Here is a 15,041-nt window from a genome sequence, read left to right on the forward strand (position 1 = left end):
CGGCCACATGAGTGCATGTAATTCTTCTAAATGATCATGAACCAAGATCATTTAGACGATCCTGAACCAAGATCATTTAGATATTGGTACACGATCACGTACCAAGAGCTAAACCATCGTGTATAAAATTGAAACAATCTTGGTTCATGATCGTATACAACCATCTTTTATATTTGATACAAGATCTTGTATTAATATCATTTAGATTTTGTACATGATCGTGTACCAAGAGCTAAACGATCGTGTACAAATTCTAAAAAATCTTGGTTCACGATCGTGTACCAAGATCTTTTATATTTGGTACAAGATCTTGTACCAATATTGTAAGACCTTGATCACCTACCACCAACACGATGAAGGCCCCACGGTAAGAATAAAACGTGAAGGGACTTCCGTTAGTAAAATGTGTTACGTGAAAAGAGTTACACAGCAAACGGAAGAGCAAGCTAAGCTACTTCACCTAGAAATAGTGATGTGACCCTAATGTCAATAGGCCGACCGATGATTGATTGTACCCTACTGTCCAATCAGAGTTCAGGATAAGGGTTAGATAGAGAAATGTGGCACTTTAAGATTGGACCATTCCTCGCTGCCGAAAAAGGGTAATCATTTCATCTTAAAAAATTTCACCGGAAAGACCTATAAATAGAAAGGAATTCATATTAGTTTGAAATTGCTTCGAGAGTTTACCTAAGAAAGGATTGAGGGAAATACTTGAGATTTTACAATGCAGAGCGAGCTTGATTCCAGCAAAGAATTGCAGAGAGACTCTTGGCTGAGGAAGCTAGGTGAAGGAGCAAGTGGAATGTAACTGTGAGTGGTTTTCTTTATAAAATGTTTCCAAAACGAAAAAAAATTCTAAGCTATATGTTTAAATCTTTAAATTTATTTCTATCGAATTCATGATCCGTGTGATTTCTCTTATGCTTCCAAACTCTTATAATGCCTATGATTTATATATAATACTAAACTTGTTATTAAAATGATGTATTCGAAAAAGTACGTGAGATTTGATAACTGAAAAACGTGATGGTTTTTTGTACCCTATGCGATAGGAATGCCTTATCCTTGCTATGTGGTCTGGGATAAGATGATCTGTTCTTGCTATGTGATCTGGAATATAATGCCCTGTTCATGCTGTGTGATTTTGAATATGATGTCTCATACTTGCTGTGTATCTGGTATGAGACACCCTTTGCTTGTTGTGTGATCTGACATTGGAAGGTGCATGATGTGTATTGCAATTGATGGGACTTGCTAAACACATTGAGATCACTATGCATAGCTGAAACTTGGTAAAAAAGTGTGGTAAACGCTTGAGTTGAGGAAGAAGTACAAAGATGTAATGAACTGTGTATAATGATTCTACGAAATAAGCTGTGTATAATGATTCTACGAAATAAACTGTGTGTAATGATTCTACGAAATGAATTGTGTATAATGATTCTACGACATGATAATATGATAATTTGAGAAGAACTGCCTAACCCATTGGAATGATTGATTTTAAACTCGATATTTTACTTTTGAAACACATACTACTGGTTTTACACAATTTAGCGAAATGAACTATAACTCGTTAACGTGCGTGTTTTGAAGTATTAAAGGTATTGATAAAAGACCTTACTCACTAGACGTTTTGTTTTATCCCCCCCCCCCCCAAAGTTACGAAGGATATCCAACGTTGGACTTGTAGCCTTGATTGGGTATTATTCCTTATGATCGTATCAATTTCGCGTGGCCATTGTCAGCTGGCATAACATGTAGAGCTAGTCAAACAAAGTTTTATTGTTGTTAAGTTGTGTTTTGTTCTCTCCAGAGAAACTTGTAGAAAACACTACATGCATTCACTTATTTCGAAATGAAGTAGTCTCTCTTTCCATTCATGTACGTATTCCACGTTTAGAATTGTTGGCTTCATTCCTTACCACTCAATAGGTGTTCAATGCTAAGCTCGTGAGAGCTATGTGTTGAGTGTCTAGGCGGCACGCCTCCCCCAAACACATAAAGTTATAGTTGGTATGGGGTGTGACAAATATCATTTAGATTTTGTACACGATCGTGTATCTAGAGCTTGGTACATGATTTTAACACACAAATCGTTTAGATCTTGGTATACAATCGTTTAGATATGGAAGAAGAAATATATGAGAGATGACGAAGATCGTTTACTAAGTGACAATTTGAGGAAGTGAAAAATCAAAGAAAGGAGAAATTCTAGAGGAGAAAATGAATAAAGCACGAACAAAAACAAGTGAGAAATGAAGAAGAAGAAGCAATAATAATATGAATATTTTGAAAATATAATAGGTTTTTTTTTTTTTTATTTTGTTACACATATTATAAATATTTTGATGTTTTGTTATATTTATGAAAATTAACCTCAAATATAAAAAATTATCATACGAAATTATCTAATTTGAAAGATTGTTTTTTGACCTAATAAAAATATGTAAGAGATTGAAGAAAAAAGAAATGTTCAAAATGAAATCTGGAAAATGCATGTTTCTTCAAAATTAAAATTTAAAGGGGAGGTTTGTAACAAAAATAACCGCCATGTAGAATTTTCTCCGGATCTTATTGAACGATGTCTAATCCTCCCGTACCTTAATTTGGTAGTATTAGTGTCGCATGAGTCGAACCATAGAAAACACGAACCATAAAGAAGGGTTAATTTTCTCTGATTAATGGTCCAAAATAAGCTGGGAGGAGACATTATTTTGCAATGGATTTAAAGATGATGATGATGATGCAATGATGAAAATTGAGAGAAGTTATCTTATATGCTTAAAAATATTTAGCTTGGGTGTTGTTGGAGCTTCTTCTAATTAATTATATGATAATTGAACTTAATTGTGTGATTTTATTCAAACTTACCTACGTTGCATCAAACCTACATATATATATACATAAATACATACATACATACATAAATGATAGTAAGATAACAAATGAGCTCCCTCTCAAATAAAAGTAAACCTATACTAAATGATATATAGATTCACCACTACCAGAGGACGTTGAAACTAAAAAAAGAAAAAGAAAAAGAAAAAGAGTGTTGCCATTAATATCAACTCCTACTAAAGTGGATTTCAAAGTCATCAAAACTTGCTAGTGTGTTATTAATATATTCAACCAAATTGACATTCAAAATCAATAGAATATTAAAACATCGAATTTTGCCCAAAAAAAAAAAAAAAAAAAAAAAAAAAAAACATTAAATTTGAATACCGTAATTTTCACTCATTAAATCACTTAACCTACTTTTGCAACTCCAATTCAAAGTTGAGAAATTAATCAAAATAATACATTCATACACATTCATATAGGCTTGAATGAAACAATAAATTGGGATTTTTATATTTAGATTCATTTTCATTCCTATAACAAAACACCAAAATATTTACGATCCTTATTACAAAATTAAAAAAAAGTAGAAATTTTTCAAAAATTCCTGATTTGTCCTTAAAATTATAGACGATCTTTTCTTTGTGATCTATTCATCCTCTTCCAGATTTTTTCGGCTTTTTCTTCTTCTTTTTTTATTTTTATTCCAAACTTCTTCAGTTCCTCCGTTCTTCTTCTTTTGGGTAAATAAAATACAGATTTCTTTCTAAGATTTTCTTTCTTATATTTTTCTTCATCTTCTCTTTCTTTTTTACAGTTCCTCTTTCAGAATTTCAATATTGTTTAAATATCACTTTGATATGATCTAACACAATAATTTAGATTTGAAAGATTTTCTATACGACCGTGTATCATATCCTACATAATCGTGTATCATTTCCTACCACACGATCATGTATTATTTTCTATACTATCATACACGATTGTGTAGCATGATCGTGTATTGTGTATCATAGTTAAAGTGAAAACCAATTATTTATGTATTTTTCCTAAAAATTGCGTATCATGATTGTTTAGAAAAAGAATTACACGAAGCATTTTTCCCATTGTTAAAAAGAACTACATGATCGTGTATCATCTCTTACACACAATCGCGTATCGTGATCGTTTAGAAGAAGAATTACACGAGACATTTGATCTTGTATTATCTCCTACACAATCGCGTATCGTAATCGTTTAAAAGAAGAATTATATGAAGCTCTTTTTTTATCATTAAAAAGAAGTACAGGACTGTGTATCATTTTCTACATGACCGTGTATCATTCGTACTCGACCGTGTATCATTCCTACACGATCGTGTATCATTTCCTACAAGATTTGTGTATCATTTCCTACACGATCGCATATCATGATCTTTTAGAAGAAGAATTACACAAAACATTTTTTCCGTCGTTAAAAAGAACTACATGATCATCATGATCATGTATCATTCCTACACGATCGTGTATCATTTCCTACAAGATTGTCTATCATTTCCTACACGATCGCATATCATGATCTTTTAGAAGAAGAATTACACAAAACATTTTTCCCATCGTTAAAAAGAACTACATGATCATCAGGATTGTGTATCATTTCCTACACGATCGCGTATCATTTTCTACATTATCGCGTGTCATAACCGTTTAGAAGAAGAATTACATAAAACATTTTTCTCATCATTAAAAAGAACTACATGATCATCATGTATCATTTCCTAGATGATTGTGTATCATTTCCTAGATGATCGTTTAGAAGAAGAATTACACATGCGCGTGTGGTTGATTAATCACGTGTTGACTGAGGCATTTTTGGTATTTCATGTTGTAGGCCTGTGAGCTTTTTTTTTTTTGTTTTAAAAATTGTTTTATATAGTGTAAAGATTTTGTCGGTTTGTTATATTTAAAAAAAAAACCCCCTTTTATTTAACCAAATTTATAGAAAACATTTATATTTTTGTGGATCAGATTTGCATAAAAAAAATATTTCCCTATATATATATATATAAAATCTCTGAAAATCTTGGAAATTCTCTCAACTCTTTCTTAACTTAACATAGGGTAAAACTAGCTTCAAAATGGCTGGATTTCATTTTTTTATAAGACCTCTTTAGTGACACTTTCCATGTAGAAATGATGACTTTTGTTTGACGATGAGAATCAGCTAATGCCAGAACACCACGATCATGTAGGAGGGAGACATGAATTGGACATGAGGACATGAAAGTAAGGTTAAGAAAGACTTAAAAGAATTAAAAGTTACTACCTACGTCAACAAAGTCCTTCCTTTTTGGTGGCTCAATCATAAGGAACTCCAAAGTTAGGCGTGCTTAGCTCGGAACAATTCTATGCTGGATGACTTCTTTGAAATTTTACTAAGATGCATGTGAGTGAGAACAAAACATGCTGAAAAGACTCATGTTGGTTTGTAGGGACGACTTTCACTCTAATAAGCCCTTAGAGAAAGTAAGAATGATGTTGACAGGGTAAAGGGGATGTAGGAGAATGTTGGGGATTCAAATTTTGAATCTTGGGCCTAGAGCGTTATACTTACGTCGATTAAAAGAGATGAAAAATAGGGAGAAAAAAAATCTACATCAATAAAAAAAATTGACTTTAAATATGTAATGGTCAAATGATTAAAATAATGGACTTGTAAGCGTCGAACAATTTCTTTAAAATATTAGATTTGTAAACGTCAAATGGTTACAAGATCTATAACCATCAAAATGACAAATCATTTCAATAACATTAAGAAACATAGACAATTTCAAACGAAGGCATGTTGCTTCTAAACTGTGACTCATTGACTTAAATAGCAAGATTTTGTAGTTAGTGATTCGAAATGTCATTTTAATTGATAATTGATAATGGTTTCAATTTTAATTCTGATGTAACGAGAATGATTGTGTCTCATGGTTAGTAGAGTAGAAGAAATAAAATAATAGGGATTAACATAGAGAAAGGCACAATATTAAAATTATAATATCAGTTTTTGTGATTGGACACAAAATGATGGTACATTGGGAGAGTGGTTGTCTATAGTTTTGAAGTAATAACATATTTGGGACAATTTAGAAAGTTTTGTACTCAGCTTCCCATTATTAGATGGTACAAACTGCACATGCCTCTAGATTTCCTCATCTTTTCTCTATGGGCCCCTTTCTACTCAGATACTGTTCAAACAATCCTCCCACTTAAAATATTTTAGTAGAATGCAAATACTCTGTGGTTTCAAACTCAATCATTTTGTATCTCTTACATTTTCACCTATTTTACAACATCAACATACTTTAATGATAATAATAATTCACACGTCCTTTTCTTTTCTTTTCTTTTTTTTTTTTTTTTTAACGTTAGAAGTTCCTAAATTTTTATATTTTAACATTTTATTGTACTAAAAACAAACTTAAGCCAATTACAACTAAATCTTCATATTATTCCAATTGTGATGTCGATATTTGTATTCATATTTCACATTTTCGTATTGAGAATTTACCTCTAAATCCCATGTGAGTTAAAAGAAGGTATGATTATTTTATTTTGGGAATGGATATATATCCATAATTTTATATTAAATTGTGATGCTAAAATATGAATGTTGATGTAATGCTAAGAAAATAATGAGTGATCAAAATATAAAATTTGAGTAGTAGGGTCACAGAGGATAGATCAAGGGGTCAACTGAAATTAATTTTGAATTTTAGATATTTTGCTTAATATTTATCAGTCTCCATCTTAATTAATATATATCTTCATTAATTTAACGACCCATATGCATTATATAATCAAGACATCTAGGTTTAAAGGAAAAAACACTTATACTCTAAACTTGGAAATTAACTTATATGATCAATTAAACTCAAAACTTAAAAATATTTATGAATTTGAAATTTAAGCAAAAATTCTCTTTAAATTTTCCCTAATAATCCTTTCTATTAGATTAATCTTATATACACATGAGAAAGTTATATGTTAATAGGTTTGAACCAAGATTTTAATGGATGCCTTGACGGTCTAAATTGATATTTAAGTACTCATATAACTTAATCAAAATCAAATATTTACTATCAACCTCAAGTTTAAAAGTTTGGTTTAAATTAAAAAACTAAAAAAGATATTGAATTTTGATAATCTACTGATGACAATAATATTAGACTTTGATAGAGATTTATGGACATTTTTAAGTAATATTTTGATTTATTTGACAATATATAGATAACAAGATTGTATATGACAAACAATAATGAAGTTATTAATTGAAGAGGAAGTTGGGGTGTTGATGTAGGATTAATAGGAGGTTAAACTAGTGATTAATTCAAAATGTTGAAGCTAAAATTAATATTATATAGTTGAATTAATAAGGGGAAAACTTTGAAGTATGTCTTAATCCTCCCCAGCTACTTTTTAATTTATTTAACCACCCGAAAGAATGCTTTTAGTTTTCATATATTGGAAAAAAAGAGTGTGTTTTGCTTTTCATAAGGCTGATTGATATATAACATAACACACCTTTTCTTTTATATCTCACAGAGTTTTGGTTGGCCAAAAGTAAAGGGAGATTTTGGTGTTTGAAGATTGTTTTAGGGTTGGATTCAATGTCTCTTTGTCTCCCCCTTTTATATTTGATTTGTTTATTTATGAACCAACCAACCAACCCATGATGTCATTAATTTAATTTATATATTAAATTTTATATATGACTCAATTTTTATTGTAAGCGTTATGTCTTCAAATTGATGGAAAATGATTGAAGCTATATGTTATTCCTTTAGCTAACACACATCACTTTGAAAACACATATAAAACTTTATCCTTTCAGGTGGAGTGGGACTCCTTTTTAGATGCATATCACTATGTTTCTTTATTAGCTTCCAAATGTGTTACGTTAACCTTAATTCACATACATAACTTTAATAACTTTCAATCTTTCATTTTAATTATTGTTCCATTATTCTAGTTGTAGTTGTGTTTCTTGAATTTTTGACCGCTTTAAGTGGCTTTAAATTTTATTTTATTTTGGTTTTTTAAGGACGTCGGCCGTTCCGCATTGTCTCAGGCACGTGGCGACAAACTTCATACAAGAATTATTTTGTCGTGGAGTGATTTTGTTCTATTGAATTTAAATGGTTTCAGTGAATTTTCTAATTTCGAAAAAAATATTTTCATTTCTTTTTCAATTTTCTGCTATTGCATCGATATTTACAAGAATTATTACAAATTTAGTTCTAAATTTTGTCTTATTCCATAAAAATAATCATTATAATGGTTAATTATAGTTTGATTGAACGAGAATCAAAGTTCTATTAACTAGTTATAACAATTTTCACTGATTTCCTTAAATTCTACAAAATTTCCATTGATACCGATATTATTTAAGATATAAATTTGAGATAACAAGAAGAAAAAAAAAAAAAAACAGATAGGAAATTGATTTGAACAAGAAATTATATAAAAAATAAAGATGTTTTAACATACTGAGTTTCAACCACCGCCAATACCTACAAAATTGAGAATGTTTGTTTGATCATATGGCCTTGAACTAACATTTTCACTCAAGACTTTAATCAAAGCTAAGAGCGCTAAAAAAATGATTAAACAATAATAATAGAAATCATATTATAATTATAACCATGGAATAGTAAAATTTTCATAAATATAATAAATTAATTTAGCCATTTTTTTTAAATATTTTAGATTTTTTTTTCTCTTTTTTCTCGTGTAAATTTTTTCAATCGTCTTTCTTTTCTTCTTTTTATTCTTTTTTTACATCAAATCGTGTAAAAAAATAGTCAAATACAAAAAAACGTGTATAAAGAATTTTAAAAAAAATCATTTAGATTGGAGTAGCTTAATCTAAACGATCGTTTACTTAAACAAATTTAAACGATCGTGTAACAAAATAATATTGAAAAAATTCGTTTAACCAACTAAACGATTGTACCAAATTTTGAAAAAAAAAATTCGTTTAGATTTGGCTGTTCAAATCTAAATGATAGTGTAACCAAATTAAACGATTGTGTAACCAAATTAAACAAATAAAATCGAAAAAATAAATCGTTTAGATTTTGGTATCTAAATCTAAATGAGCATGTACCAAAGAATAGCCAAATCTAAACGATTGTGTACCAAATATATTACAAGCGTAGTTGACAGAGCACTTTTGGTATTTTTTTATTGTGAGTTTGTGAGAGTCTCTTTCGTTTTTGGAATTGTTTTATACAGTATAAATATTTTGTCGTTTTGTTATATTTTTAAAAAGATTTGAAAAAAATTAACTATTTAATTAAATAATGTTAGGACATTATATGGAAGATCCTTAACTCTATAAATATCATTAAATTTCAAATCATGTCATAAACACAATATAATAACATCTTTGGTATACCTTATCTTATATAAAATGAGATATTTTTTTGGCTCCTATCTAGATTAAAAGTGACATTAAAAACTCAATTGATAGCCAAATCCATATCTATTTTTGGGAAGAAAATGATAATGATGTTGAAAGAAATATATTATAAATATATTATATTATATTATTGTATTAATTGTGTTGGGGCAACAAGGATGTTGATAAGGAAAGAGGGACCCTTTGATAGATGGCCTTTGTGGATGAGAATGTGCATCCCATCCCTCACTCAAATTCATCTTCTTTTTATTTTCTTTTATTATTATGGAGAATTTTCATATTTAAGATTTGTCCATTATTTATGTCTTTTGTTTTTATTATTCCCATTATAATTCACTACCTCCAATCATTTTCTTTTACTTTTATACTAACATTACTCTTTTTACACCTCAACAAAACCTAATCATTCAATCATAATATAATATAAAAGGTGAGTCCGGTTTGTTGTTTATTTGTATTTTACACTCACTCTAATTGCATTTGAAAACTGTACTCATATAGTTATAATTCTTAAATAAAACTTATTAACTTGTCAAATTTACTTTATTAGTATTGTTACCACTAATTCCAATTGGTAGTGATAACGATAATAAATAATAAATAATAAATGTAAAAGATTCATAAATTTATATTAAGTAATAACAGTCGATGTAATTATAACTATCTGGAAACATGGTGTGAGTTGTGTACTGTACTCATATAATTTCTTTATATTGTTTTTTCTTTTGTTATATTTAAAATATTTGTAAATAATTATCTGGAAAATGGCACTATTAAATATGTGTGTTGCCCTATTTGGTTAAATAATTTAATTGGGTGGAAACAATGTTTTAAAATCACATGCCATGCCACAAATATATTCATTTATTTATTTATTTGTTCTCAATAATAATATTATTGAAATTATTTTTTAGTGTACAAATGAAACTGTCTTAAATTAGGGGTGGGAGATTATTCCAAATTCTTCATCCCGAGTTTGATGGCACTTTTACTGTATAAATTATTTGGATCGCAAAATTGAAATTGTCATCAAAATACAAAAGGTGAAGACTACTTCGTCCACGACCCAGATTGTGTTTATGTTCGTGTACACACACAACCTTCAATTTTGCAAAGCCATGTTAAATAATTAATTACAAAACTAAAAATAATTTTTTATATATCCAAAAAGAAGAAAAATAGTTTTAAAATGTTAAAACTATTCAACAATAACATGTTGTTAACAATTTTTTTTTTTTTTTTTATCATTCATAGATCAAGATAGATATTGTTATTAGTGTTTATTACTAACGTGATAGATCTCTATTTGGATCTATTGCAACCAATCATATGTACAATATAAAATTTTATTATATTTATAGATAAATTAGTTCGAAAACATAAAAAGAAGAGAAGAGAAAAGAAAAAGAAAACTCCCACTAAAAAGATCTAAACAACATTTCAAGATCAAATGAGAGACGGGTACTTTATTCAATCTCAATACATTGGATAATAAAAATAACCTTTCTATACGTACGAGAGAAAGAATCAACAATGCACCATTCATGAGAAATTTAAGAACAAGTTATGATAAATTATTGAATGAATTGCAATAGATATGAAAATTTTAAATGTCTCAGTTTCATAATTATTGCAATTTTTGTGATCATCATTTTATTTTTTTAAAATTAAGAGGTGTTTGGATTACATTTTCAAGTATTTAATTCAAAAAATAAGTTATTTTGACAAAAATTACGAGGCTTGAAAAAAACCATTCATAATAATTTTCTAAGTGTATTTTAAACTACCTTAACAAAGAAGAGATGTTAAACAAAAATGAATTTGTTCAAAAACATTATTTTTTAAGTGAATTCAAACGGCCTAAGTTCTATACTATAGACATCACTTCTAATTAACTTTCTTTTTTTCCTATCTTATCGATGGTTTAAAAAACCGAACATAAATTTAAAAACAAAAGAAGAAATTAAATTTTAAAAGCTTGCTTTTGATTTTTATTTTTAAAATTTGACGATAGATTCAATCGTTGTAATGAAATTGGAAAGAAATAAACTTAATGATAAAAATTCAAAGAGGTAGTGTAAGAGAATAAAAGGTCGAAACATTCTACAAAAGTTACTTGAGAAATTATTTGAAACAATGGCACAAAACTCATCAGAAATGAAAAGAAAACAATTACAAATTTGGGAAACTTGAATTATATCAAAGCCTATTCCAACCAGCATAAAGTGATTTTGATTGCTGGGAAAAAGAAAGTAAACTGTTGTGTTCTTCTCTTACCCAATGGAAAAGGAAAAGAGAAAAAAAAAAAAAGAAAAGAAAAGAAAAAAAAGGAAGACAGAACCCAAATGTTGAAATATGAAAGTGATATCCCTTATGCATCTTATGATATTGAATTCCTCCATCTTCTAGGTACTTTCTTAGTCTGTTCTGCAATAATTGGATGTTGTGATTCATTTTCTGGGGTTTCCAAAGTTGAAATTTTAGTCAATTTGCTCAGTTTTTTCCACCCACTACTCCAAGCAGAGCTTTGCTTTTGCTTGGTAACCTTCTCACATTGTCTTTGCAAGCTCTCCATTTCAGTTTGAAGTTCAAGATACTTGGTCTTCATACTCTCAAGCTCAAACTTAAGTGTGTTAATGTCTTTCTTGGCAGTTGCCCACCCTTCTTGGAATGATTGTGGTGTGGCTTCCAGCAATGTTTTTCTGTTTGTTACAAGTGGTTGGAATTGCGAATCGTTTGCTTCTTTTAGCGACGAATTGGCAATTGCATTGCTTATCTTTACTTGCTCTGAGAACAGGACTTGGACCACCACTCGTAATGGGAGCCTTTCGTTTTGTGCTGCGTGCATACAAGCATCAATGGAGAGCTTCTGGCAGTCCATTACTCGGCATAGTCGCTTCCTCTCATGCTCTGTGAGCGTAGGGTGCGCCTGTCATTACCAGTTGACTTAGAAAACACATTATGTTTGGAAACTCTCTTATCTTGAAGGCAGATTTAACAGACATGTTCACGTAATTAAAACAGCCCTGGATGGAAAAACAATATAAGAAGTTCGTAAGATATTTACCTTAAGATAGGAATCAATAGCTCTGTAAAGCCCGTCGTCACATGTTCGAGCAGATTCTGGCAGAGCTTCAGCCAGTACTTGAAATTTTGTCAAGGAAAGGTTTCTGTCTCTGGCTACCTCTGTTAGATAGCTATCAACAAGCCTTGCCACCCTCATTTTGGCATTTGGAACAACCCCTCTTTGAGATCCATCATACATATGTTTATCAGAAAATGATTGTCGGCTTGGACTCGAAATCTCAGTCTGTTCCTGGACTAGGAAATGCTCAAGCAGCCTCTGAATAAGATCGACATCATACATTGTATCGCTCTTGCTGTAAGATGGGATCAAAAGATCCACAAGTGCGGCTTGTTCAAACTGCATTCCAACTCTTTTCTCCAATTCAGTGACCAATGCTGGTGCAACTTTCAACATATTTGCCATTCTCAGCAATTTTAGAAGGAAGCTACATGAGACACAATCTTTCTGTGGAGGAATGATGCTGATCAAGCTCTCGATGATCATTCGTTGATCTTTCGCCTGAATGGCCGAGTGATCTTCCTTGTTGCCAGCCACAATCATATGAAGCCCACCTTTCCAACTGTTGCTGCCACTGCTTGTGTTACTCGTAGTGCTGGTACTTCCTTCATCACCGGCATTTGTTGCGTCGGTTACCAAACCAGGAAGCCATTTTGATGAATAATGCATAATAGACGATCCAATCAATTCAAACCTCATACCCTTTACTTTGATTGCTGTGATTACTCTAACAAAGTGATCAATCCTGAGGATTGAGACATCCTCAAACCACCAATCAGGAGGAACAAGCTGATTCCTACTTGGACTTGAATCCTTCAAATCATTCCATTTGGGACTAGAAACTTTTGGGGGTTTGCCAGTGTATGCCCATCTAATTCCTTTAGGATTAGCACAAGCTTTCCAAGCAATAGACTCGCTGCATCGCCGAACGATTTGTAGGTTCTCAGCCCACGGCGAGAGCTTCTCACAGCTTTTCAACACAACTATGGAGTCCCTCCATGAAGAAAGTACCACATAGCTAAGAAATGCTTCAGTTTTGAAAATCAAATTACCTTCCTCCAAATCTTCTGTCATTTCAAGAAACTCAGCAGCACATCTAAGGCCAGAAATATTGGCTGCAGTCAAATCAACAGCTATTCCGTAACAAAATTTGGCTGCAAGTTCAAAAGCCTCAGCCCCACCAGGAAGATCATCCAAAATAATCTTATTCAAATCTGGGTCTCTGGATTCATATATGCATCTGTTCATCTTCCCACTTCTAGAAAGAAGAGGATACTTCATAGTTCATACACACCCAAAAAACAAAACAACCCCATTAAGGAAATCAAAACAAAACCAAGAAAAAAAAAAAAAAACCAAGTTCAAAGTTCAAGTTCAAGTTCATCCATCCATCAAAACAGAGGAGATTATACAACACCTTATGTAAGTGGAAATTGACACCCTCAACTTGTACTAAAAGGTCACTCGGGATATCAGTAGCAACATACCTACAACACAAAAAGGAGAAGGAAGAGTACAATGACAGACATCAGTACAACACAATGAAACCAAATCAACAAATTCCCAAAACAAAACATAAGAAAAGAAGAAAAGGGTTTGTGTAAAAAGGAGCCAAAAATTGAAGGGTTAAAAGAAAAGGCCAAGGAGTACCATGAGTTTCCTCTGAGTTCGAAACCGTCAGTTTTGAGTGCGTGTTTAGCGGAAGGGGGAACGCCATTGGCGTAATCTCGAGCAACAGCAATAGAATCATTCTCAGATTCCCACATGATGGAGAAAAATGGGGAAAGTGAGAGTGGAAAAGAAAGGGGGAAATGGGAGAGAATTTGAAGAAGAAGAAGAAAGAGATATAGAGGAGGGGGAAATGGGAGAAACCCACATGGGATGATTGGAATTATATTGTTGAATTGTCGGCTTTCTTCATTGATGCTGATTTTTCAGTGACTGAAGAAGTTGGAACTTGAAACTTAGAAGATTTTTTGAACAGGGTGTGTGTGTGTGCAAGTAATGGGGTCATGGGTAGGTGATGATGGATCATTCTGATTGCATCCTCTTTGCCTTTGGTTTTGCATTAATAACGCCTCTTTCAGTTGCTGCTCTCCTTCTCTTTCTCTCTTCAAAATGAGAGAGAATATTTATCATACTAAGAATAGCTATTTACATTACATCACTACAGTCTATCTTTGGATGATGAACTATACCATTCGACTCCTCTCATAACACTACAATTATCCTTCTTTCTTTTTATTTTTAATAGATAAATATCTTTTTCACTCCCAGATTTTCAATATAATTTTCATTGGATCAATTTTCAAATATTACACTTTACTCGTTTGAGTTGATAATAATTTTTTGTGGAGAGTTTAGTTGAATTAGAAAGTTTGTTTTTTGTTGTTATATCCTAATGTTTTGTAATCTAAAAAAGTTCGATTTTAACGTAATATCTTTATTTGTTTAACATTTCGTTCGAACATTCAATTATAAATATATATATATTTTCTAAAAGCTCTAACACTTAATTGAGATCATGTTAATTTCAACAACTACTCTTGCTTCAAACAAATAACAAAATTGCAAAATATTAACATATTAGTAAAACATATTACTTAGAATATTTACTAGAAAAGATAAGTAGGTCAAAATTTTTCATGGTATCTTAGGT

The 15,041-nt window shown here is 30.9% G+C and overlaps 1 protein-coding gene across 1 annotated transcript; it reads right to left on the reverse strand.

The window, feature by feature from the left end:
* Nucleotides 1–11,398: 11,398 nt before the first annotated feature.
* LOC103501163 (root phototropism protein 3) lies at nucleotides 11,399–14,548 on the reverse strand. The gene is made up of 4 exons (XM_017047454.2): nucleotides 14,033–14,548; nucleotides 13,800–13,869; nucleotides 12,365–13,657; nucleotides 11,399–12,226 (listed from the first exon to the last, which is right to left on the reverse strand). The coding sequence occupies exons 1-4, from the start codon at nucleotides 14,146–14,148 to the stop codon at nucleotides 11,678–11,680; spliced, it is 2,028 nt and encodes a 675-aa protein (XP_016902943.2). The 5' UTR covers nucleotides 14,149–14,548; the 3' UTR covers nucleotides 11,399–11,677.
* Nucleotides 14,549–15,041: the final 493 nt, after the last annotated feature.

This window comes from Cucumis melo, chromosome 7 (assembly GCF_025177605.1).
Source record: "Cucumis melo cultivar AY chromosome 7, USDA_Cmelo_AY_1.0, whole genome shotgun sequence".
NCBI classification, from domain to species: domain Eukaryota; kingdom Viridiplantae; phylum Streptophyta; class Magnoliopsida; order Cucurbitales; family Cucurbitaceae; genus Cucumis; species Cucumis melo.